Source organism: Schistocerca nitens, chromosome 8 (assembly GCF_023898315.1).
Source record: "Schistocerca nitens isolate TAMUIC-IGC-003100 chromosome 8, iqSchNite1.1, whole genome shotgun sequence".
Classification (NCBI taxonomy): Eukaryota; Metazoa; Arthropoda; class Insecta; order Orthoptera; family Acrididae; genus Schistocerca; species Schistocerca nitens.
This window is the reverse complement of record NC_064621.1, coordinates 519555012-519582445: the sequence shown is the minus strand read 5'-3', so window position 1 is coordinate 519582445 and position 27434 is coordinate 519555012. Positions and strand designations below refer to the sequence as shown.

Here is a 27434-nt window from a genome sequence, read left to right as displayed (position 1 = left end):
GGGAGAAGAGATGATCAGGCCCTGTTTTGTAGAAAGCAGTTGACTTCTGACGGATCAACACCATGTGAAAACGCATGGTGATAGATTTGGGCTACATGGAGGGTGTTGCAGTGTTTCCCGACCAAATCGCTGAAGCGTAGCCTTCGTCCGATTGGCAGTGTGAGGGGGCAGGCATTGTTTGCAATAGGATGATTCTGTCCGACAGCATTCCTGGGTGTTTTGACTTTGCAGTGCATCATAGTTTCTGCAAAGTGTCTTCATAGTGCTGCGCATCAATTGTTTTTCCACACTTAGGGAATTTGATGAGCAGAGGGCCCTTGTAGTTGAAGGAGGAGGTCAACACGAACTTACTGGAACTTATGTGAACAGCTTTGGATTTATTTGGCAGGGGAGATGTGGGCTGTTTGCCCTCGGTTGTCGGAATGCTGTCGGATGGAATCATCCTTTTGCACGATAATGCGTGCCCCCTCACTGCCAATCAGACAAAGTCTACTCTTCAGTGATTTGATTGGGAAATTGCAACAGCTTCCACATAGCCTGGATCTTCCACCATGTGTTTTCACATCTTTGGTACTCTGGAAGAAGATGTGGATTCTGGTTTCAGTCAGATACGTAAGTGCAAGAGAGGGCACAGTTGTGGATCTGTCAATGGCTGACTGTGTTCTACATAACAGGAAGTGATTGTCTTGTCTCCCAGTGGGAAAAATGTCTTAATGTATGTGGTGATAACTTTTGAATGGAACCATTCCATGGTCCCGTTTTGGTGTGTATTTGGTTTTCATTTGACAGACCCTCATATAATCAATATATCTGCAGTCTGCAGTACACACTTAAGTGTCTGGCTGACAGGATGTTCTTCGAGCTACCTTCATAACAGTGTGTGTGAAATATGAACACTTGCCTTTCTGTATGAACTCTGATTTCTCTTATTTCATTATGATAATCATTTCTTCTGTAGAGATTGGTGGTGATAAAATATTTTCATGCTCAGAGGAGAAAGGATCTCGCCCAAACGAAAAATGCCTTTGTTTTAATGATTGCCATCCTAACTTGCTCCCAACTCAACTCATTCATCATATACGTGACTCTTTCTCCCCTATTTTATGATAAGACAAAATGAGCTGGCCTTCTTTGAACTTCTTCGATGTCCACCATCAATCCTATCTGGTGAGGATCCTATACAGCGCAGCATCTACTGTAACAGAGGATGGACAAGCGTAGTGTCTCTTTAATAGATGTGTGGCATATTCTAAGTGTTGTTCCAATAAAACGTAGTCTTTGTTTGGCTTCCCCACAACATTATCTGTATGGTTATTCCAACTTAACTTATTTGTATTTCCTAGACATTTAGTCAAACTGATAGCCTTTAAATTTTTGTGATTTATCGTGTAATTGAAAAGTTTTTTTGGTGCTAAAATGGATTACGTCACTCTTTTTTTAATTGACAGACAATTTCCATTTCTCGCCGCATTCGGATATCATATCTGTCATTTTGCAATTGGTTTTGATCTTCAGATGACTTTAATAGATGGCAAATGACAGATTCATCTGCAAACAATGTAAGAGTGCTGCTCAGATTATCTCCTAAATTGTTTACGTAAATTAGGAACAGCAGAGGGCCTATAACACTTCATTGGGGAATGCTGGTTATCATTTCCATTTTACTTAGTTATTTTTCCTTTGATTTTTCTGAGAGGAAATCTTGGCTCCAGTCACACAACTGAAGCGATATTCCGTAGGCACATGATTTGAAGTTTCATGTGAGAAATGGTGTCAAAAGCCTTTTGGAAATCTAGAAATATGGAATCAATTATACATCTCCTCTTGATAGCATTTATTACTTCATGCGAATAAAGAGCTAGTTATGTTTCACAAAAACAATATTTTCTGAATCCTTGCTAAATGTGTCAGTAGGCCATTACCTTCGAGGTAATTCATAATGTTCAAACACGGTACATGTTTCAAAATTCTGTTGCAGACAGATGTTTGAGATGTTGGTCTCCAATTCTGCAGATTACTCCTATTTCCTTTCTTGAGTATTGGTGTGACCTCTGGAATTTTCCAGTCTTTTTGTATGTATATTTCGTCAAGTGAGCAGTTGTATAGGATTGCTAAACATGGGGTGATTGCTAATTATGGAGCTATTGTATCAGCATACTCTGACAGGAACCTTATTGGTATGTTATCTGGGCTGTAAGACTTTTGCCTTCAAGCTGCTTTGTTAAACCGAGGATATCTACTTCTATGAGGGTCATTCATCAATTAAAGAGACAAATTGGTCTGGAGGAAAAAGTGTTTATTTTTACAAAACAATACTTTTTCTACATTTCAACATAATTCCCTTGAACATTTATGCACTTGTTCCAACAGGTTACAAGCTTTTCTATTCCGGCTGCAAAGAACTCTTTATTTTGATGTTTGAACCAATTTCCCACAAACTTTTTCACGTCCTTGTCCTGGAACCACTTCCCATGAATGCCTTCTTCAGTGCACCAAACAAATGGAAATCACTAGGTACTAAATCAGGATTGTAAGGGGATGAGACAGTACTTCACAGTCCATTTTGTCGATGGTTTCACCAGTTGAGCAATATGAGGACGTGCATTGTCTTGCTGAAGAATCACACCTCTCCTCTGAGATCCATGTTGTCTCTCTCTCATGACTGACTTCATCGTGTTTAAAAGCAAATCCGAGTAGTATTGGCTGTTCATTGTATGCTGCTCTTTGAGGTAATCACAAAAAAACTGTACCCTTCAGCATCCCAAAACACTGTCAACATGACTTTTCCTGCTGATGCTTGGGTTTTGAATTTTTTCTTGACAGGTGAGTTGGTGTGCTTCCGCTCCATGCTTTGTCATTTTGATTCTGGCTCATAATAGTGAATCCAAGTTTCCTTACAAACTAAAATTTCGTTGAGGAAGTGCTCACCTTCTCTTTCATAATGTTCCTTTAGCTCTGTGCACACTCTCAACCTTGTTTCCTTGTGTAGCTGCATCAACTCCTTTGGGACACATCTTGCACATGTTTTGTGGTACTTCAGCTTGTTACAGATAATGTTATGAACTGTACCAGTACTAACTTGGACCTTATCAACTATCATTCCCACAGTCACATGGTGATCGGCACGAATAATGTCATCAATTCGACTTCCAAGTGAGGTAGTTGAAACTGCAACTGATCGGCCGGAACAGTGTTTGTCAGTCACTGAATCGCGACCATTTTTGAAGTGCTCTACCCACTTGTAAAAATTTGCATGAGTCATACAACCTTCACCATAAACTTTAGACATTCTACAGTATAAATTCACTGGTTTCTCGCCTTCAGAAAGTAAAAAACCAATAACAGAACGTTGTTCAACTAATGTAGACGTTTCAAGTGGACTCGCCATCTTGAAAGGTATTTTTCAGATTATAAACAAAACAATGTTGATACATCAGCTAACCAGGCCTCATCCCAGTGATGCCAACTTAATGCCATAAAAGTACCAAACTTGCTCCACTAACACTTTTTTCCCCAGACCAATTTGTGTCTCTTAATTATTGAATGACCCTCCTGAGTTAGTCACGTTGGCAGTTGGTCTCCATTTGTCTTCTGTGGTGAAGGAATTTCAGAAAACTTTATTTAATAACTCCACTTTAGTGCCACTGTCATTGGTTACATTACCATTTGTAACGTGCAGTGAGGGTATTGATTGGTCTTGCCACTTGTGTCCTTTACATAAGACCAGAATCTCTTCTGATTTTTTTCTGGATGGAAGAACCAAGAGTGTAACTGTGGAAGCTATTAAAAGCATCTCATGTTGAAGTCCATGCTAAGTTTCAAGCTTCAGAGATTTTTTGTTCTTTTTAAATTTGGTATGCTTTGCTCCTTGCTTTTGCAACAGTGTTATGGCATGTTTTGTGTACCATGGGGGACCAGCACCATCCATTATTTATTTGGTGTAAATCTCTCAGTTGCCTCAGATACTGTTTCTTTGAATTTAAGCCACATCTCATTGACACATACATAGTTAGTTGGGAAGGAGTGGAGGCTGTCTCCTAGGAAGGCACCATGAGAATTTTTATGTCCTTTTTTTAAATAGATGTCTTTCGCACTTGCTTTGATGGATTTGGATTGTGCAGTGGTCAGTCTCGTTACAATGATTTGGTGGTCATTAATCCCTGTATCTGTCATGATGCTCCCTTCCTGCTAAGACATCAACATTTCTGATTCTGAATAGACTTCAAGAACTTGTATTTCATAATCAATAAAATTTGAACCATGGGCCTTGCTGTTGGTGGGGAGGCTTGCATGCCTCAGCGATACAGATAGCCCTACTGTAGGTGCAATGACAACGGTGGGGTATCTGTTGAGAGACTAGACAAACGTGTGGTTCCTGAAGAGGGGCAGCAGCCTTTTCAGTAGTTGTAGGGGCAACAGTCTGGATGATTGACTGATCTGGCCTTGTAACACTAACCAAAACAGCCTTGCTGTGCTGGTACTGCGAACGGCTGAAAGCAAGGGGAAACTACGGCCGCAATTTTTCCCGAGGGCGTGTAGCTTTACTGTATGGTTAAATGATGAAGGCGTCCTCTTGGGTAAAATATTCCGGAGGTAAAATAGTCCCCCATTCGGATCTCCGAGCGGGGACTACTCAGGAGGATGTTGTTATCAGGAGAAAGAAAACTGGTGTCCTACGGGTCTGAGCATGGAATGTAAGATCCCTTAATCGGGCAGGTAGGTTAGAAAATTTAAAAAGGGAAAAGGATAGGTTACAGTTAGATATAGTGGGAATTAGTGAAGGTCAGTGGCAGGAGGACTGAGACTTCTGATCAGGTGAATACAGGGTTATCAGTACAAAATCAAATAGGGGTAATGCAGGAGTAGGTTTAATAATGAATAAAAAAATAGGAATGCGGGTAAGCTACTACAAACAGCATAGTGAACGAATTATTGTGGCCAAGATAGATACGAAGCCCACGCCTACCACAGTAGTACAAGTTTATATGCCGAGTAGCTCCGCAGATGATGAAGAGATTGATGAAATGTGTGATGAGATAAGAGAAATTATTCAGATAGTGAAGGGAGACGAAAATTTAATAGTCATGGGTGACTGGAATTCGACAGTAGGAAAAGGAAAAGGAAATGTAGTAGGTGAATACGGAATGGGGTAAGGAATGAAAGAGGAAGCCGCCTGGTAGAATTTTGCACAGAGCATAACTTGATCATAACTAATACTTGGTTCAAGAATCACAAAAGAAGATTGTATACATGGAAGAAGCCTGGAGATACTATAAGGTTTCAGATAGATATTATGACAGAGATTTAGGAACCAGGTTTTAAATTGTAAGCCATTTCCAGGGGCAGATGTGGATTCTGACCACAATCTATTGGTTATGAACTGTAGATTAAAACTGAAGAAACTGCAAAAAGGTGGGAATTTAAGGAGATGGGACCTGGATCAGCTGACTAAGCCAGAGGTTGTACAGAGTTTCAGGGAGAGCATAAGGGAACAATTGACAGGAATGGGGGAAAGAAATACAGTAGAAGAAGAATGGGTGGCTTTGAGAGATAAAATAGTGAAGGCAGCAGAGGGTCAAGTAGGTAAAAAGACGAGGGCTAGTAGAAATCCTTGGGTAACAGAAGAGATATTGAATTTAATTGATGAAAGGAGAAAACACAAAAATGCGGTAAATGAAGTAGGCAAAAGGGAATACAGATGTCTCAAAAATGAGATCAACGGGAAGTGCAAAATGGCTAAGCAGGGATGGCTAGAGGACAAATGTAAGGAGGTAGAGGCGTATATCAGTAGGGGTAAGATAGATACTGCCTACAGGAAAATTAAAGAGACCTTTGGAGAAAAGAGAACCACTTGAATGAATATCAAGAGCTCAGATGGGAACCCAGTTCTAAGTAAAGAAGGGAAAGCAGAAAGGCAGACCGTAGTATATAGAGCATCTATACAAGGGCGATGTTCTTGAGGATGTACACTCCTGGAAATTGAAATAAGAACACCGTGAATTCATTGTCCCAGGAAGGGAAAACTTTATTGACACATTCCTGGGGTCAGATACATCACATGATCACACTGACAGAACCACAGGCACATAGACACAGGCAACAGAGCATGCACAATGTCGGCACTAGTACAGTGTATATCCACCTTTCGCAGCAATGCAGGCTGCTATTCTCCCATGGAGACGATCGTAGAGATGCTGGATGTAGTCCTGTGGAACGGCTTGCCATGCCATTTCCACCTGGCGCCTCAGTTGGACCAGCGTTTGTGCTGGACGTGCAGACCGCGTGAGACGACGCTTCATCCAGTCCCAAACATGCTCAATGGGGGACAGATCCGGAGATCTTGCTGGCCAGGGTAGTTGACTTACACCTTCTAGAGCACGTTGGGTGGCACGGGATACATGCGGACGTGCATTGTCCTGTTGGAACAGCAAGTTCCCTTGCCGGTCTATGAATGGTAGAACGATGGGTTCGATGACGGTTTGGATGTACCGTGCACTATTCAGTGTCCCCTCGACGATCACCAGTGGTGTACGGCCAGTGTAGGAGATCGCTCCCCACACCATGATGCCGGGTGTTGGCCCTGTGTGCCTCGGTCGTATGCAGTCCTGATTGTGGCGCTCACCTGCACGGCACCAAACACGCATACGACCATCATTGGCACCAAGGCAGAAGCGACTCTCATCGCTGAAGACGACACGTCTCCATTCGTCCCTCCATTCACGCCTGTCGCGACACCACTGGAGGCGGGCTGCACGATGTTGGAGCGTGAGCGGAAGACGGCCTAACGGTGTGCGGGACCGTAGCCCAGCTTCGTGGAGATGGTTGCGAATGGTCCTCGCCGATACCCCAGGAGCAACAGTGTCCCTAATTTGCTGGGAAGTGGCGGTGCGGTCCCCTACGGCACTGCGTAGGATCCTACGGTCTTGGCGTGCATCCGTGCGTCGCTGCGGTCCGGTCCCAGGTCGACGGGCACGTGCACCTTCCGCCGACCACTGGCGACAACATCGATGTACTGTGGAGACCTCACGCCCCACGTGTTGAGCAATTCGGCGGTACGTCCACCCGGCCTCCCGCATGCCCACTATACGCCCTCGCTCGAAGTCCGTCAACTGCACATACGGTTCACGTCCACGCTGTCGCGGCATGCTACCAGTGTTAAAGACTGCGATGGAGCTCCGTACGCCACGGCAAACTGGCTGACACTGACGGCGGCGGTGCACAAATGCTGCGCAGCTAGCGCCATTCGACGGCCAACACCGCGGTTCCTGGTGTGTCCGCTGTGCCGTGCGTGTGATCATTGCTTGTACAGCCCTCTCGCAGTGTCCGGAGCAAGTATGGTGGGTCTGACACACCGGTGTCAATGTGTTCTTTTTTCCATTTCCAGGAGTGTAGATGAAGATGAAATGGGAGATATAATACTATGTTAAGAGTTTGCCAGAGCACTGAAATACCTAAGTCGAAACAAGGCCCGGGAGTAGACAACATTCCATTAGAACTACTGATAGCCTTGGGAGAGCCAGTCATGACAAAACTCTACTGTCTAGTGAGCAAGATGTATGAGACAGACGTTAGACTTCAAGAAGAATATAGTAATTCCAATCCCAAAGAAAGCAGGTGTTGACAGATGTGAAAATTACCTAACTATCAGTTTAATAAGCTGCGGCTGCAAAATACTAACACGAATTCTTTACAGACGAATGGAAAAACTGGTAGAAGCCAACCTCAGGGAAGATCAGTTTGGATGCCGTAGAAATGTTGGAACACGCGAGGCAATACTGACCCTATGCCTTTTCTTAGAAAATAGATTAAGGAAAGGCAAACCTTTGTTTCTAGCATTTGTAGACTTAGAGAAAGCTTTTGACAGTGTTGACTAGAATACTCTCTTTCAAATTCTGAAGGTGGCAGGGGTGAAATACAGGGAGCAAAAGGCTATTTACAATTTGTACAGAAACCAGATGGCAGTTACAAGAGTCGAGGGGCATGAAAGGGAAGCAGTGGTTGCGAAGGGAGTGAGACAGGGTTGTAGCCTCTCCCCGATGTTATTCAATCTGTATTGAGAAAGCAGTAAAGGAAAGAAAAGAAAAATTCGGAGTAGGTATTAAAGTCCATGGAGAAGAAATAAAAACTTTGAGGTTTGCCGATGACATTGTAATTCTGTCAGAGACAGCAAAGGACCTGGAAGAGCAGCTGAACAGAATGGACCTTGTCTTGGAAGGAGGATATAAGATGAACATCAACAAAAGCAAAAAGAGGATAATGGAATGTAGTCCAATTAAATTGGGTGATGCTGAGGGAATTAGATTAGAAAATGAGACACTTAAAGTAGTAAATGAGTTTTGCTATTTGGGGAGCAGAATAACTAATGATGGTCGAAGTAGAGAGGATATAAAATGTAGACTGGCAATGGCAAGGAAAGTGTTTCTGAAGAAGAGAAGTTTGTTAACATCGAGTATAGATTTAAGTGTCAGGAAGTCGTTTCTGAAAGTATTTGTATGGAGTGTAGCCATGTATGGAAGTGAAACATGGATGATAAATATTTTGGACAAGAAGAGAATAGAAGCTTTCGAAATGTGGTGCTACAGAAGAATGGTGAAGATTAGATGGGTAGATCACATAACTAATGAGGAGGTATTGAATAGAATTGGGGAGAAGAGAAATGTGTGGCATAACTTGACTAGAAGAAGGGATCGGTTGGTCGGACATATTCTGAGGCATCAAGGGATCTCCAATTTAATATTGGAGGGCAGGGTGGAGGGGAAAAATCGTAGATGGAGACCAAAAAATGAATACACCGAACAGATTCAGAAGGATGTAGGTTGCAGTAGGTATTGGGAGGAGATGAAGCTTGCACAGGATAGAGTAGCATGGAGAGCTGCATGAAACCAGTCTCTGGACTAAAGACCACTACAACAACAAGGCATCAAGCATGTTTTCACCACCAATTACATATCAAGTGGGCTCCTGAAGTAACTGCTCAAAATGATTTTTGGGGAAACCATTTAATACAATTATTGATGATGTTTTATTCCTGCCAAGGCTTTGAATACATATTTACGCCAACAAATTGAAAGTAGATTGCAGTCGCCACCAACTATAATTGTATAGGTACCTATTTGTGATGAGAACCAAGTTTTATGAACTTTTCAGCAACTTTATTATCTGAGTAGGGGGTTGGTAAAGGAGCCAATTATTAATTTATTCCGGTTGTGAAGTGTAACCTCTACCCATACTACCTCACAGGAGTTATCTACTTTAATTTTGCTTACAAGATAAACTATGTCTAACAGCAACAAAGATGCTACCCTCAACTGTATTTAATGTATCCTTTCTAAACACTGTTTGGCCCTTTGTGAAAATTGTGGCTGAACTTATCTCTGGCCTTAAGCAACTTTTTGAACCTGTAACAATTTGAGGTTCAGTGCTTTCTATTGGTGCTTGGAGCTCTGACTCGTCCCTAACGCAGCTAAAACATCTTAAAACTACAATATTGATTATTGCTATGTCTACTCTTTTTCTGTATTTTTCCTGCACACTTTGAATGTGAAACCCTTTTTGCACTTTCCCTAGACCCTCTAATTCAAAAAACCACCCAGTTCATTCCACATATCCCCCTCTACCCATATAGCCACTTCCTGAGTGTAGTGGACACCTGACCTATTAAGCAGAATCTGAAACCCCATTACCCTGTGGTGCAAGTAGAGAAATCTGCAATCTACATTGTCACAGAACCATCTGAGTCTCTGATTCAGGCCATCCAGTCAGCTCTGTACTGAAGGTATGCAGTCAGTCTTGTCATTGATGCTACAAATGGCGAGCTCTGCCTTCATCTTGCCACGACTGGCCGTCTTTCCCACTTCAGCTAGCCACCCGAAACCGGAGAGAATCTCTTCTGATCCAAAGTGACCCACATCATTAGTGCTGACATCAGCCACCAGCTGCAGTTCGTAACGCCCTGTGCTCTTCATGGCATCTGGAAGCACTCATTCCACATATGGTATGACTCCTTCCGGTATGCACACAGTGCACCCAAGTATACTATCGTAAACCCATATGTTTGATTTTTTAGTTGCTTTTTTTTAAGAAGTCCTTATAAACAGTTTATTCAATTTTTTTTTCTTATTTAGCAGTCATTGAATCTTAACATAATTACACTCTAAGACACATAAAATGATGCATCACAAAGAAATGATACGAATGGGATGGAAATCAGTAGATGTGATATACATTTACAGGCAAACAAATGAGTACAACTTTGGAAAAAAATTTTTCATTATTTATTGAAGAGAAAGGGCTTCACAAATTGATCAAGTCAATAACAAGTTGGTCCATCTCTGGCCTCTACACAAGTGTTATTTGGCTTGGGATTGAGTGGTAGATTTGTTAGATGTCCTCCTAAGGCATATCATGCCAAATTCTGTCTAAGTGGCATGTTACATTGCCAAAATCTCAAGCTGGTTACAGGACGCTGCCCATAATGCTTCAGAAAAGCTCAGTTTGGGAGAGATCTGGTGATTTTGCTGGCCAAGGTGGGGTCTGGCAAGCATGAAGATAAGCAGTAGTAATTTGTCATGTGTGAGCGAGTGTAAGCCTAGTATGGCTTTTCATGAAGAGTAACAAAATGGTGCATAGAATATCATTTATGTACTGCTGTGCTGTAATGGTGCATTGGTTGACAAACAGAGGGGTCTTGCTATGGAAAGAAACGGCACCCCAGACCACCACTCCTGTTTGTCAGGCCGTATGACCTGTGACAGCCAGGTTAGTATTCCATCACTGTCTGGGATGTCTCCAGACATGTCATTGCTGGTCATCAGAGCTCATTTGAAGGGTATGCATCATTGGAGAGAAAACTACACCAGTCAGTGAGATTCCAGGCTGATGATGTGTCCGAAGATGCTCTGGACAGCCAACTTGACTGTTGGCCACCATACTGCCCAACAACCAGGAGTGGTGGTCTGGGGTGGCATTTCTTTTCATAACAGTCCTCCTTTGGTTGGCATCCATGGCACACTTACAGATTAGCAGTAAGTCGATGATATTCCATGCCGCACTTTGTTGCCCTTCATGGCAAGCCATCCTGGGCTTACATTTCAGCAAGATAATGCCTGTCTGCACATAGTGAGAATTTCTAATGCTTATCTTCATGCTTGCCAAACTCTACCTTGCTGGATCTCTCCCCAACTGAGAATATTCGGAGTGGTATGGGGAAGACCCTCCAACCAGCTCGGGATTTTGAGGATCTAATTGCAAGTTGGATAGAATTTGGGACAGTGTTCCTCAGGATGTCTTCCAACAAGGTCAATCATTTCTAAGCTGAATAACTGCTTGCATCAGAGTCAGAGGTAGAGGAACGTGTTATTGACTTGCTCGATTTGTGAAGCTCTTTCTATTGAATAAATCATCCAGTTTTCTCTGAAATTGTAATAATTTGTGTATCTGTAGATGTATACCACATCCATTGATTTCTGTCCCATTTGGACAATTCCTTTGGGCTGCATAATTTCTTTTTTTCTCTTAGAGTAAGTGTTTGCTGCTTTCTATGGCTTTGTCTTAGTTGTAAGAGACTGAGGTAATATTAACTTGAGCACTTTATATGCTTGTCGTGTAATGAGATTCACTGTGGGTGTAGTGCATCACACATCCGTGCAAATGTACTTGTTATTATCTCACATGTTAAAGTACTGACTTCTTTTAGTTTGTGTGCAAAATGTTTGCAGATTTTATTAAAATCAGTCTCAATGACAACAGATACATTATGTAAATGGCACACAAGTGGCATCTGGGCAGTAGTAGTAATAATTAATGAAAAACAAAAGTATTAAAACTGTAAATATATGCTTATGAATGCCCTTTCTTCATTCGTGTGTATTTTATTCAAATATATATTACGTTTCTGTACTGGGGTGTGAAAATGAATATTATTGCTGATAATTAAAAGCAAAAAGTCTTGACAATTAAGCAAAATATAAATATTGAGTACATTATCCTGCATGCCCAACTGATCTGGCAGGAACAAAACTCCAAGAAATATGAGACATCAATTCTGGTAACTCAGATTCTGCTTACATGCCACAAATGATATAATTAAGCTCACTCCAAAACAAGTATAACTTTTATTGTATTTTATTTTCTACCTCCACACAAATAATAGTTGAAATTATTGTACAGGATAGGTTTTTCCGAGTTCCTGTAACCTTTGTATTTCATGTGTAAATTTTATATTTGTGAAAGCACAGTATCTCAAAAAGTAAACTGAAAATCACCCTCAGGTATAACAGTGTACCACAGTTAATATTTGTTAGCCACCAAGAAGAAAAATTTGAAGCTTTCTTAATTTCATGAAGTTAACTTGAGAGTTAACTTATCAAAGATTACAGACTTTAAAAATGCAGTAGGTCAAATGTAAATCTATACAAACTTTGAATCACATTGTACAGTGCTATTAAAATCATTTATGACTAATTATTGATGTGAATTTGTTTTGTTACTTGGTCTAATTAAGGATATAATAAATTGGATCTATCTTTCGTTATTCATCGCAATGGTTAGCACACTTGACTCGCATTCGAGAGGATGACGGTTCAAAACCCGTGTCCAGCCACTCTGATTTAGGTTTTCCGTGATTTCCTTAAATCGCTTCAGGCAAATGCCGAGATAGTTCCTTTGAAAGGGCACGGCTGACTTTCTTCCCCATCTTTCCCTAATCTGATGGGAACGATGACTTCGCTGTTTGGTCTCCTCCCACAAAAGCCACCAATCATTATTCCCTTGATCAATTCTAATGGAAAACTGCTTGGAACACTGAATGATTTTTCTGCGACAGCTGCTGTGTATGAAGAACAAATGAAGAGCTCATACATATCACGACACTTTTCCCAATACAAGAAGTAAACACAGCATTCAAGCAGTGCAAAAGTCCCACATTGTTTCAGACTGTTTCTGACCACACATCCACAGGTGAACCAGTTTGAAAACTTGAATGGACTATCACAGATTCACTGATCGAACAAAGGTAGTGCAACATAAAAACTTTCTTACTCATTTTCAGTTTTTTGAGTTGGATAACTTTCTTATATTTGACACTATGAAGAGAACCCCTTCTTAATGTTGAGGACTCTAAGGTGAACATGTAATACTGAAATATTCTCCTTTACAAGTATTTACCAAAATGTATAAGACTACAGAGAGCTTTTGAAACAACAAAATGGTCTCTAGACAATTAGTTTTGTTGTACCATCACATTTCATGTATCTATTAATAATCAGCACTTCTGTCTTGGAGAGATTTTGATATTCACAGCAGTTGTCCAAAATTTCACCATGTAGCTTCTATATGTTATCATTGTGATAAACTAGCAGGCATTGTTGACTTTATTGAAAATATTTCTCTTTACTATCAGTTGTGCTGTGAACCAGAAAGGTTTAATCGTGAGGTTTGACTCAGAGTAGTGAGGTAGGTTATAGGTAGCCTCTTTAAATTGTTACTTTCTCTGCCCAAATCTTAGACCATAAGATCACAATCCTTTTGCTGCTTAGCACAGAAAAAGTGTGTCAAGAACTGCTGCTATTCACCAACTTCATGCTCTATTTGTTGTTTAATCCTGTTGTTGTTGTTGTAGTAGTAGTAGTCTTCAGTCCTGAGACTGGTTTGATGCAGCTCTCAATGCTACTCTATCCTGTGCAAGCTTCTTCATCTCCCAGTACTTACTGCAACCTTCATCCTTCTGAATCTGTTTAGTGTATTCCTCTCTTGGTCTCCCTCTACGATTTTTACCCTCCACGCTGCCCTCCAATGCTAAACTGGTGATCCCTTGATGCCTCAGAACATGTCCTACCAACCGGTCCCTTCTTCTTGTCAAGTTGTGCCACAAACTCCTCTTCTCCCCAATCCTACTCAATACTTCCTCATTAGTTATGTGATCTACCCATCTAATCTTCAGCATTCTTCTGTAGCACCACATTTCGAGAGCTTCTATTCTCTTCTTGTCCAAACTATTTATCGTCCATGTTTCACTTCCATAAATGGCTACACTCCATACAAATACTTTCAGAAACGACTTCCTGACACTTAAATCTATACTCGATGTAAACAAATTTATCTTCTTCAGAAACGCTTTCCTTGCCATTGCCAGTCTACATTTTATATCCTCTCTACTTCGATCATCGTCAGTTATTTTGCTCCCGAAATAGCAAAACTCCTTTACTACTTTAAGTGTCTCATTTCCTAATCTAATTCCCTCAGCATCACCCTACTTAATTCGACTACATTCCATTATCCTTGTTTTGCTTTTGTTGATGTTTATCTTATATCCTCCTTTCAAGACACTGTCCATTCCGTTCAACTGTTCTTCCAAGTCCTTTGCTGTCTCTGACAGAATTACAATGTCATCGGCGAACCTCAAAGTTTTTATTTCTTCTCCATGGATTTTAATACCTACTCCGGATTTTTCTTTTGTTTCCTTTACTACTTGCTCAATATACAGATTGAATAACATCGGGGAGAGGCTACAACCCTGTCTCACTCCCTTCCCAACCACTGCTTCCAATTGATGCCCCTCGACTCTTATAACTGCCATCTGGTTTCTGTACAAATTGTAAATAGCCTTTCACTCTCTGTATTTTACCCGTGCCACTTTTAGAATTTGAGAGAGAGTATTCCAGTCAACATTGTCAAAAGCTTTCTCTAAGTCTACAAATGCTAGATACGTAGGTTTGCCTTTCCTTAATCTTTCTTCTAAGATACGTCGTAAGGTCAGTATTGCCTCACGTGTTACAGTATTTCTACGAATCCAAACTGATCTTCCCCAAGGTTGGCCTCTACTAGTCTTTCAATTCGTCTGTAAAGAATTCGCATTAGTATTTTGCAGCTTTGGCTTATTAAACTGATTTTTCGGTAATTTTCACATCTGTCAACACCTGCTTTCTTTGGGATTGGAATTATTATATTCTTCTTGAAGTCTGAGGGTATTTCACCTGTCTCATACGTCTTGCTCACCAGATGGTAGAGTTTTGTCAGGCCTGGCTCTCCCAAGGCCGCCAGTAGTTCTAATGGTATGTTGTCTACCCCTATTAGATTTTGTATTTATAACCCTGTATTCACCTGACCAAAAGTCTTGTTCCTCCTGCCACCGAACTTCATTAATTCCCACTATATCTAACTTTAACCTATCAATTTCCCTTTTTAAATTTTCTAACCTACCTGCCCGATTAAGGGATCTGACATTCCACGCTCCGATCCGCAGAACGCCAGTTTTCTTTCTCCTGATAATGATGTCCTCTTGAGTAGTCCCCACCCGGAGATCTGAATGGGGGACTATTTTACCTCCGGAATATTTTACCCAAGAGGATGCCATCATCATTTAACCATACAGCAAAGCTGCATGCCCTCGGAAAAAATTACGGCTGTAGTTTCCCCTTGCTTTCAGCCGTTCGCAGTACCAGCACAGCAAGGCCGTTTTGGTTAGTGTTACAAGGCCAGATCAGTCAATCATCCAGACTGTTGCCCCTGCAACAACTGAAAAGGCTGCTGCCCCTCTTCAGGAACCACATGTTTGTCTGGCCTCTCAACAGATACCCCTCCATTGTGGTTGCACCTACGGTATGGCCATCTGTCGCTGAGGCACGCAAGCCTCCCCACTAATGGCAAGGTCCATGGTTCATGGGGGGTGTTTAATCCTACCATATAAAACACTGGAGAAAATGTTATATGTACAGTCAAAGAGACTTATCGGGGTTGATCTTATCTCCATTTTGTGGAGTGGGTGGATTATATCCATCAAATTTTTCGCAAATATTTGATAATGCCTTGTGCAGAGGGTCATTAGCATATTTGCAAATTTCGGCAAAATGCATTGAAGTTTCTGAACTCTTTTTGAGTGCTGCTGCCATCTCTTGAGCTGCTGGGGTATTCGTGTATTCATTGTTGGTAATGTTCGGGTTGTTTGTGTTAGTTTTTAAAAGTTGCCTGGGTTCCTCATAGTTCAATAAAATTATTTTCCTTGTTACTACTTTTCAGCATTAGCGTAGGGTAACTCTGTCTTTGTAGGTTTCTGTACTTGTCATCCATAGGTATTTTGATGGTGTCTAGAATTTGATGTGTGGTAGTTTTTAGGGTTCTGAGCCTCAGTTGGTAAAAACAGAACCCTTATAGGATCACTTTCTTGTCCATCTGTCTGTCTAGTGTGTATCAAAGCAGACCCCCATACTATACAGGATAAATGCTAGGGAAGAGAAAGGAAAAAAGAAATAAGTGAATGATTGCCTTTAATTGTTTTTGTTTGTTCTCATCCCTTACTATGATAAAATGTTCTTACAAAATGTTTGGTACTCTTTGTTTGCCCAGAGAGTCTTAGTGTTTCTTAAAGTTGGCAAAGACTGTAACCAAGTTCCAGTGTGGTGGTCATACAGCCATTAGAAAAAGGTGGGTGTCTACAAAGAGATGTCTGTATTGGTAATACGTAATATCTCATGGGGGGGGGGGGGGGGGGGAAAGTTGCAGGGTAAAGGTTTGAAACCAAGACATTCTTTAGTGACTTCATGTGCTATTGGTGGCAACAGGCACAACAATGCCTCAACCTTCATCAAAAGTTAGAAGAAACTACTTGACATCCTCTCCCAACTTGCTGCTCTGCCAAGTGTTTTCCTCAGTCTCTGCCACCCAGTGTCCCCTCGTCATTTTCTTGTTCCATGCCTCATTCTTACGCCCTCTAAATGCCTTCCTGTGTGACCTGTATTCACTACATACCACCTTTGTCGCTACCTATGTTCTTCTGTGATGGCTATCTCCTTCCCTCTGTCTTTCTCAAATCCTCCAGCCTTACTGCCCACCCACCTTCATACACGTTTTTCGTATTCTTTGAACTGAATGTTTAGTTCAGTTTCAAAGCTATAGCAATAAACCAGGGTTTCCATTATACCAATATCTTTCTAGGGTCAGTTTTGTAAGTGTAGCATAGCATAGGACAAATATTCCCACATTTTATTCAATTTACTCAATAATAGATCTGTTAACTTAAAAGCCCTTCTTAGTAATTTGTGGGCAATTTGATGTGCTGCTGTTGGACTTTGTCAGAATGTACAGTACAATCTTTTTTTTATTTTTATTTTTTGTTGAATTATATATGATATTTTCATGTGGATTTGTGGACTTTACTCTTGTGATGTGGGTTGTAAACGTTATGAAGTATTACCAAATATACAATAGTTAACTTCAGTTATCCAGTGGGAGTATAATAGATCAGGTATAATTGGACATTAATTGACATTACAGTGCCTGCCACCCCCTCCAGTACTACCAACAGACGATAATGACGATTATCGCAGTGAGTGTGAGAACTGTAAGAGTACTCCCCACGGGTCCAGTTATTACCTGGATGAGGAAGGGGAAGGTGATGCTCCACAGCAAGAGACTATGACGCTTCATCGGCGGCCAGAACATGATGAAACAGCTGAGCAAAGAGGTTATTACCGTACATCACTCACACTCCCCACAAATACCCGCAGGACAAGGTAAGAATGTGTATGTATTAATAAGTAAACAGGAAATAGGCTACAATTAGGGTGTTGAATTATGTCAATGTATGAGTGGCATTCATTAAGTAATGCAACACTGTTTGCTTTTTGTTTTTGTGAAAGCAGGTTGGTTTTATTCAGGATTTCAGAGCACCACGTTATTCCCCACTCTTTTGTCTATGCTCGCGTGGTACCTCTCCACTGGATGTCGTCAAAGCCAACATTTTGCCACATCGATAGCCTCCCCATCATCCATGTACTTCTTCCCACATTGTGCATTCATCAAAAGGCCGAACATATGGAATTTGGAAGGTGCAAAATCTGGGCTTTATGGTGGATGAGTAAGAATAATCCAGTGAAGTTTTATGCGCAGACTTGTGTGAGGGCTTGCGTTGATGTGGAGAAGGAGAAGTTTGTTTGCATTTTTGTGGCAATGCACATGCTGAAGTTGTTTTTTCAATTTATTGAGGGTAGCACAATATACTTCAGAGTTGACAATTGAATGCCGAGGGAGGACATCAAACAGAATAACCCCTTCAGAAGATTGACAGCCTTGACTTTACTGCCTGAAGGTGTGGCTCTGAACTTTTTCTTAAGAGGAGAGATAGATGCAGTTTTAGTTTCAGGTTCGAAGTGGTGAACCCATGTTTCATCACCTGTGGTGATGTTTTTTGACAAAAAATTTTCATGATAGGCCTCATAACACACAAGCAATTTCACATTGATGGTTTTTCGTTGCTCTTTATGGTCTTCTGTTAGGCGGTGAGAAACCCATTTGGTGTCGCACACCTTTGAGTACCCCAACTGGTGGACGAGTGTGTCAGCAGTACCAACAGTGATATCCAGTTGTGCAGTTAGGTGCTTGATTGTGATTTGTTGATCACCTCGAATGAGTGTCTGCGCGTTCCAACATTGCAAGAGAGACAGCTGTGTGCAGCTGGCCGGCACACAGGAGATCAGACAGATTTGTGTGACCTTGTGCGACCTCACCCAATGACTCACCATGCTTTTGTTCACTGCCAGGTCTCCATAGATATTCTGAAAGCACTTACAAATGTCTGCAGTGCTCTGCTTTTCCACCAAAAGAAACTCCATGACAGCTCTTTGCTTGGAATGCACCTCTGTTACAGATGCCATTTTGAATAGTATGTATAGTGCCACCACCTATTGGAATGCCATGAAGCTATAAGGACTGAAGCAGGATAATCCATAATGTCCCACAATAAAGTTGTCATTTTTTTCAACCAAAATTGTCTGAGGAAAAAAAAATGTGTTTCATTACTTACTGAATGCCCCTCGTAGTTAATAGAGGACAGGTAGATACCAGTATGTTCAACAAATGCAAATTTAAAGATCATATTTGCACTGTTGCTGATGCAATATTGAATCCAAAGAGTTTACTAGTGTTCTATGGGGGTGGGGGCGGAAGGGTGCGGGGAACGAGAGAGAGAGAGAGAGAGAGAGAGAGAGAGAGAGAGAGAGAGAGAGAGAGAGAGAGAGCGAGCCTGTTTTCAAGCAACAAACTGAACTGTTTAACAGAAGCATTTGCTTTTAGCACACTAATGTCAGTTACGTGCTACTTCTGGATGGACTATAATGTGACCCAAGAGATGTCACTAATGATAGATTTGGATGGTTATGACTTTCAGTTATAAAAACAAGCCACAGAGATACAAACATTTGAAAACAAGCAAGATGGAAATAATTCTCAAATGTATTGTACTTTGATTAAATAAAAGTTGTAATGAGCATAATATTCTCCTTTTTGTAAAAATAGAAATAGGAGAATTTCTATTATAACAGTCATTTTTGTAAATGCTTAAGCTTATTCTGTAAAGAGCCCAAATATTGTAGGATGTTTGAATTTTTTATTGAATTTTGTGTTCTTTGTTGAGAGGAAAAGAAATGGAACTGCTGTATTTCCATGTAGTTGTTGTGGTCTTCAGTCCTGAGACTGGTTTGATGCAGCTCTCCATGCTACTCTATCCTGTGCAAGCTTCTTCATCTCCCAGTACCTACTGCAACCTACATCCTTCTGAATCTGCTTAGTGTATTCATCTCTTGGTCTCCCTCTACGATTTATACCCTCCACGCTGCCCTCCAGTACTAAATTGGTGATCCCTTGATGCCTCGGAACATATCCTACCAACCGATCCCTTCTTCTAGTCAAGTTGTGCCACAAACTCCTCTTCTCCCCAATTCTGTTCAATACCTCCTCATTAGTTATGTGATCTACCCATCTAGTCTTCAGTATTCTTCTGTAGCACCACATTTTGAAAGCTTCTATTCTCTTCTTGTTCAAAATATTTATCGTCCATGTTTCACTTCCATACATGGCTACACTCCATACAAATACTTTCAGAAACGACTTCCTGACGCTTCAATCTATACTCGATGTAAACAAATTTATCTTCTTCAGATATGCTTTCCTTGCCATTGCCAGTCTACATTTTACATCCTCTCTACTTCAACCATCATCAGTTATTTTGCTCCTCAAATAGCAAAACTTCTTTACTACTTTAAGCGTCTCATTTCCTAATATAATTCCCACATCATCACCCGATTTAACTCTACTACATTCCATTATCCTTGTTTTGCTTTTGTTGATGTTCATCTTATATCCTCCTTTCAAGACTCTGTCCTTTCCATTCAGCTGCTTTTCCAAGTCCTTTGCTGTCTCTCACAGAATTACAATGTCATCAGCAAACCTCAAAGTTTTTACTTCTTCTCTGTGGATTTTAATACCTACTCAAATTTTTCTTTTGTTTCCTTCACTGCTTGCGCAATATACAGATTGAATAACATCGGGGAGAGGCTACAACCCTGTCTCACTCCCTTCCCAACCACTGCTTCCGATTGATACCCCTAGACTCTTATAACTACCATCTGGGTTCTGTACAAATTGTAAATAGCCTTTTGCTCCCTGTATTTTACCCCTGCCACCTTCAGAATTGGAAAGAGAGTATTCCAGTTAACATTGTTAAAAGCTTTCTCTAAGTCTACTAATGCTAGAAATGTAGATTTGCCTTTCCTTAATCTATTTTCTAAGATAAGTCGTAAGGTCAGTATTGCCTCACGTGTTCCAATATTTCTACGGAATCAAACTGATCTTCCCTGGGGCTGGCTTCTACGAGTTTTTCCATTCGTCTGTAAAGAATTTGCTTTAGTATTTTGTAGCCGTGACTTATTAAGCTGATAGTTCGGTAATTTTCACATCTGTCAACACCTGCTTTCTTTGGAATTGGAATTATTATATTCTTCTTGAAGTCTGAGGGTATTTTGTCTGTCTCATACATCTTGCTCACCACATGGTATAGTTTTGTCAAGACTGGCTCTCCCAAGGCTGCCAGTAGTTCTAATGGAATGTTGTCTACTCCCGGGGCCTTGTTTGGACTTAGGTTTTTCAGTGCTCTGTCAAACTCTTCACACAGTATCATATCTCCCATTTCGTCTTCGTCTACATCCTCTTCCATTTCCATAATATTGTCCTCAAGTACAACGCCCTTGTATAGACACACTATATACTCCTTCCACCTTCCTGCTTTCCCGTCTTTGCGTAGAACTGGGTTTCCATCTCAGCTTTTAACATTCATGCAAGTGGTTCTCTTTTCTCTTGAGGTCTCTTTAATTTTCCTGCAGGCAGTATCTATCTTACCCCTCTACATCCTTACATTCGTCCTCTAGCCGTCCCTGCTTATCCATTTTGCACGTCCTGTTGATCTCGTTTTTGATATGTTTGTATTCTTTTTTGCGTGCTTCATTTACTGCATTTTTATATTTTCTCCTTTCATCAATTAAGTTCAATATTTCTTCTGTTCCCCAAGGATTTCTAGTAGTCCTCGTCTTTTTATCTACTTGATCCTCTGCTGCCTTCACTACTTCATCCCTCACAGCTACCCATTCTTCTTCTACTGTATTTCTTTCCCCCATTCCTGTCAATTGTTCCCTTATGCTCCCCGTGAAACTCTGTACAACCTCGGGTTTATTCAGTTTATCCAGGTCCCATCTTAAATTCCCACCTTTCTGCAGTTGCATATCCATAGCAAGAATTTATTGAGCAAGAGGTTTGATCTTTTTACAAAAAACACACAGTGGATTGGTTGAGAGAATAGAAGCTTTCGAAATGTGGTGCTACAGAAGAATGCTGAAGATTAGTTGGGTAGATCACATTACTAATGAGGAAGTATTGAATAGGATTGGGGAGAAGAGAAGTTTGTTGCACAGCTTGACCAGAAGAAGGGATCAGTTGGTAGGACATATTCTGAGGCATCAAGGGATCACAAATTTAGCATTGGAGGGCAGCGTGGAGGGTAAAAATCATAGAGGGAGACCAAGAGATGAATACACTAAGCAGATTCAGAAGGATGTAGGTTGCAGTAGGTACTGGGAGATGAAGGAGCTTGCACAGGATAGATTAGCATGGAGAGCTGCATCAAACCAGTCTCAGGACTGAAAACCACAACAACAACAACAACACAGTTTTTGTGATTTTCTAATGGAGAATTGCTTAAGTTTTAACTTTTTTCCAACAAATTTCTGCGGATTCTGTTTGTCCTTCTGTGCCTGTGCAGTAGATGACAACTCTGATGTGTGTAAAACATGTATAACAAGTTAACGTTTATTTCTGGTAGTCATCACAGTATGAGACACTTTCAAATACAAAACATAAAAACTTAGTTTTCGGTACATCTTTTAGATTGTGAATATGAGAATGAGAGAGGTACAAGTATACTGATATTCATGAAGTATGATTCAGCTATCTATTGGGAGTGTGGAATTTTTGAAAACTGGGCATCTAGTAGCAAAGAAATCAAGGGAGGTTCAGTTCCAGACTAATAGGAAATAAATCATTTAAAACTCAAATTCATATTTAAACATCAGGTGTACAATGTTGTTATTAAGGTAAGAAGTGTCTAATTAAAATTTGTTTTACTGAAGAAATAGGAAGTTTTAGACTGTGTGACTTCTTTTCATTCTTCTTGAAGTAAATATTGTAAGACTTTGTGGAAGTTAGTTCATTCTTAGTCTTGAAATGATGTACCTGTGTCTGAGTAGTTATTTACCTATCATTGTGAAAGTCTTGGAAAAGATTTTTATTGTCTGTCTCCCCTTGCTGGTGTCTGTTGTCTCCTCTTTTATGTCACTAATGTTTCTAGATGTTTGAAGGTAATGTTTTCCTATTTCGTTCATCATCTTGCAGATACATGTAAGCAAAACCTCCTTCCAAGGATTGTTGCAATTGCGGTATCTAGTGCTACAGATTACATATTAAATGTAGAGGGGGATATTCACAGTGAAATAGTGCAATAGCATTCCGTGTAACAATCAGGGTTCTCTCTCTTCTTTCCTAGTAGAGGTCCCCCATCTCCCACCCCCCACCCCACTTCACCCCCTCCTGCTGTATATCTTTCTTTATGTTTCCCAAAAGCAACAAACAGCATCCCCATCGTCATTGCCTATGTTTCTCTTAATTGATTAAGAATCTACTTCATGTCAGGCACAGGTAACAATATTTCAGTGTTTAATGCTGTGTCTTTCTCCTTCATGTGAACTGAACATTGTCTCTCTTGAGGAAAGAGAGCTGTTGCTCTCCTCCACATGTGCCACACTTCTCTTGGTTAGTTAGTAAGCATTGTGACACCACACCCTTTTACGACAGGTATTTCTCTCATTTGTTAATAGGTGAGACTCTCCTGGATACCAAATATTGGTCAGTTTTGTGAAGTAATTGAATTGGCAAAAAGTGAAACCATGAATGGGGATGTGTGTATGATGTACAACTACTAAATAGGAGCAACAAGCTACATGTATCTAGAATTTTTATAGAATTATTGTTCAAAGCTTTTGTCTGTAAAAGAAATTAATTATTTGTGTATTCCTAGGAAACAGTTAACGATATGTTTCTCATGTATATACTATATGAAACAACAACTGCACACATAGTACTCTTTATAACATCAATGAGTGTAAATACACTACAGTTTTTTCCTTAATAAGGATACCCACAATGAGTTTTCTCTTTATGTTGATCAATATGCATTTTGAAGACTGGAACATTCTGCCTCGTCCGGTCCTGTTTAATGTTGCTATTTGTGTACTACGTTAGTGTCCAAAAATCCAACATAATGAGGGAAACAAGACAATATTAAGTCGCATGAAAATTGTGGCAACTGCTGTCATTGTAACCACGTGATATATAATAGCTTTGACACAGCCATATGTTCTTAACAAACTTTATATCTTCAAATGATGTACAAGAACCTCAAGAAGCACGCTGCATATCATTTTCCATTTTGCCTGCAACCTGAAGCAGCATACTGTGTATAATTTGTTATCTTGTATGCATTAGATAGAAGGTTTTATACTTGCTGTTGAGGAGTGCTGTTACTGGGAATGTCAAGAGAATGTAGTTTGGACTCCAAAACGAGTTTGGGTAACTGGAGAACTTAAAGTTTGTAGTACACAGAAGTTACCTAGTTGCAGCAAATGCAGCACCTCCCACAAAGTGACCACTATTGGCTGTGGCAGAGGCATAGAATTTGAGGAGACATCAGACTTTTGCCAATAAAATAGGTTGACCAATGGTCGATGACCTATTATCTGTCATAAATATATGATATAATCTATGGAGAAGTGCCACATAACTGACATATGTCAGCAGGAGCTTCAAGGTAATGTATTCCGTAGCAAACTGTCTACTGGGAGCTGCATACAACTGTTTACTTTATCAAACAGTGTGCCTCTTTTACTCTTACTGGCACAATGAATGACCCGCATAATACTGCAACAGCATTTACAGTCTCCTTTTGTGATGCCCACTGCTCTGGAGAGAACAGGGTGTTTACGACAAGATTCAGGAAAGATCCTGTAGCACATTGTTGGCATAATTAATTGGAAAAGTCCACTGCATTTTCCATTTTATTCATGACCTCTTGTGTATAGATAAGTCACTTTTTTTGTCTTGTTTGTAAGATGTCGTTGCTTACATGTATACGTGTTTGTTATGTGAGGGAGCATCAAGATATACATTTATTGCATTAAGTGTAATTATAATGTAATTTTTAACATTAATTTATGTTTAATAATATTATGAAAAGGGTAGATTGCTAATCACTATACAGGAGGCGTTCAGTTGCAGACAAGCACTGTGAAAGGACTCCTAAATATGTAAGCTTTCAAACAAAAGTCCTTCATCCGAAATAGTGTGCTTGTGCCGCACCCCCCCCCTCCCCCCCCATATGCACACACGTACACATGGCTGCTGTCTGTGGCTGCTGGGGCCCTTCTGCAGACCATGTCTGCATCTTACATTTGCAGCAATCTGGGATGGATAGTGGAGGTAAGGTGGCATGGGGTGTAGTGGGGGATAGGGGAGGTAGGATTGATAGCAGGGCAGCTCAGCCTCCCAATTCTGCACGTAGCAGCCCAGCCTGTCCTCACCATGCCCCTGCAAGCTCCCACCTCCCACAAGCAGCACAACGTCGCCCCACTCCATGCTCCATGCCTCCTTACATCCACCAACCATCCCAGATTGATGCACATCAGATGCCAGCATGATCTGCAGTTGTGTCCCAGCAGCCAGGGATAGTAGGTAGGTGTGTGTGTGTGTGTGTGTGTGTGTGTGTGTGTGTGTGTGTGTGGTGAGTAGTAATGTGTCCTTTTTGTAATATTGTTGTTGTTGTTTCATCCTGGATTTTCCATCCTATTTTATATATTTTTTAAATTAAAAAAACATATCAAACTCAAAAAGTTTGCAGTTTGCTGATTTGTGGAAAAACAGCAACATAGCCATTCATACTTGTCCCATTGACTACATTATTTATATACTTCAGCAAAAAGAACTAACTCCCAGCTCCTGTTTGAAATAAAAGATACAAAAAAGTAGTCCTCTGTAGATAAGGTAGTACCCATCTGTAACTTGCACCCAAGAAAAACAAGCAAATTACACACATCAAAAAAGTTTTGCATTACCTCGGTTCTGAGAGTTCTGGAACCTGCACAGAAAATTGGAATAGAGATCAACATAAACATCATTTCCGCCCTTTTAATTGCTCATGAAAACCACACATTGCTTGTTGTACCATCATACCTTCAGAGGTAGTGGTCCATATTGCTGTACACACTGGTACCTCTAATACCCAGTAGCATGTCCTCTTGCACTGATGCATTCCTGTATTCGTCGTGGCATACTATCCACGATGATTTGGTGTAGATCCCTCAGAGGGGTTGGTGGGTCACATCGTCCATAAACAGCCCTTTTCAGTCTATCCCAGGCATGTTCTATAGGGTTCATGTCTGGACAACATGCTGGCCACTCTAGTCAAGCGATGTCATTATCCTGAAGGAAGTCATTCACAAGATGCGCACGATGGAGGCGTGAATTGTCATCCATGAAGACGAATGCCTCAGCAATATGCTGCCGATATGGCTGCTCTATCGGTTGGAGAATGGCAATTACGTATTGTACAGCCATTATGGCGCCTTCCATGACCACCGTCGGCGTACGTCGGTTCCACATAATGCCACCCCAAAAGACCAGGGAACCTCCACCTTGCTGCACTCGCTGGACAGTGTGTCTAAGACATTCAGCCTGACCGGTTGCCTCCAAACACGTCTCCGATGATTGTCTGGTTGAAGGCTTATGCGACACTCGACTGTGAAGAGAACGTGATGCCAATTCTGAGTGGTCTATTCGGCATGTTGTTGGACCCATCTGTACCGTGCTGCATGTTGTCATGGTCCAAAGACGGACCTCACCCTGGATGTCGGGAGTGAAGTTGCGCATCATGCAGCCTATTTATGGCACACAGTTTGAGCCGTAACACTATGTGCTGTGGCTGCACGAAAAGCATTATTCAACGTGGTGGCGTTGCTGTCATGGTTCCTCCAAGCCATAATTCGTAGGTAGTGGTCATCCACTGCAGTAGTAGCCCTTGGGCAGCCTGAGCAAGACACGTCATCGACAGTTCCTCTCTCTCTGTATCTCCTCCGTGTCCGAACAAAATCGATTTCGTTCTCTCCGAGATGCCTGTACACTCCCCTTGTTGAGAGCCCTTCCTGGCACAAAGTAACGATGTGGACACGATCGAACTGTGGTATTGAGTGTCTAGGCATGGTTGAACTACAGACAACATGAGCCGTGTACCTCCTTCATGGTGGAATGACTGGAATGGATCAGCTGTCAGACCCCCTCTGTCTAATAGGTGCTGCTCATGCATGGTTGCTTACATCTTTGGGTGGGTTTAGTGACATCCCTGGACAGTCAGAGAGACTGTGTCAGTGATACAATATCCACAGTAAACGTCTATCTTCAGGAGTTCTGGGAACTGGGCTGATGAAAAACTTTTTTTTGTTTTGTTAGTGTATTAACTCGTAGTTATAACAGTGGCCAGAAAAATGTTTGAAACAAGAGGGAATGTTGTATTCATAATTCAGAGGTAATGACCATGAGATAATTGTATGTGCTAGTAATATTGAACTTCTTTCACAGAACTGGATCCAGTGGTGCACCTCTCCATGGCACAAGGGAGAATTGGTTCAGCAGCATGCCAGCTTCATCTACATCATCTACTTCATCAGAGGAAGAATGAAGTTTTCCTCTGTCTATATGTGATTTTTTTCCTTTCTTTAAAGAAATTTAGTTATTGCTCAGAGCAGACAGCTGTTTTAATGCATTTTAGACAGGTATTTTCTGATACTGAACATTGCTCAAAAGAAGAGTTTTTTACTATTCTTTTATCTACTTGAATGATTTGGGTCATCCAGACTGACAGAAACAATTGTAAACATTGTGAAGTGTATTTAAAGACAGTTAAAAGAACTGTTAATTGGAAATGGATAATAGTGATAGACATGCTCAATACCCAATAATGACAAATTTGGCAGAAACTTCTCTTAACTCAGAGTTTTAGATTTGAATGTGAC

At 41.0% G+C, this 27434-nt stretch overlaps 1 protein-coding gene across 1 annotated transcript in view; it reads left to right on the top strand.

Moving 5' to 3' along the window:
• LOC126198987 (uncharacterized) overlaps nt 1-27122 on the top strand; it is a 69692-nt gene extending 42570 nt beyond the window's left edge. The window contains exons 6-7 of the mRNA XM_049935656.1: nt 17269-17507; nt 27001-27122. Coding sequence (XP_049791613.1) covers nt 17269-17507; nt 27001-27100 — 339 coding nt within the window. The 3' untranslated portion in view covers nt 27101-27122. The remainder of the gene's footprint in view (nt 1-17268; nt 17508-27000) is intronic.
• Nucleotides 27123-27434: the final 312 nt, after the last annotated feature.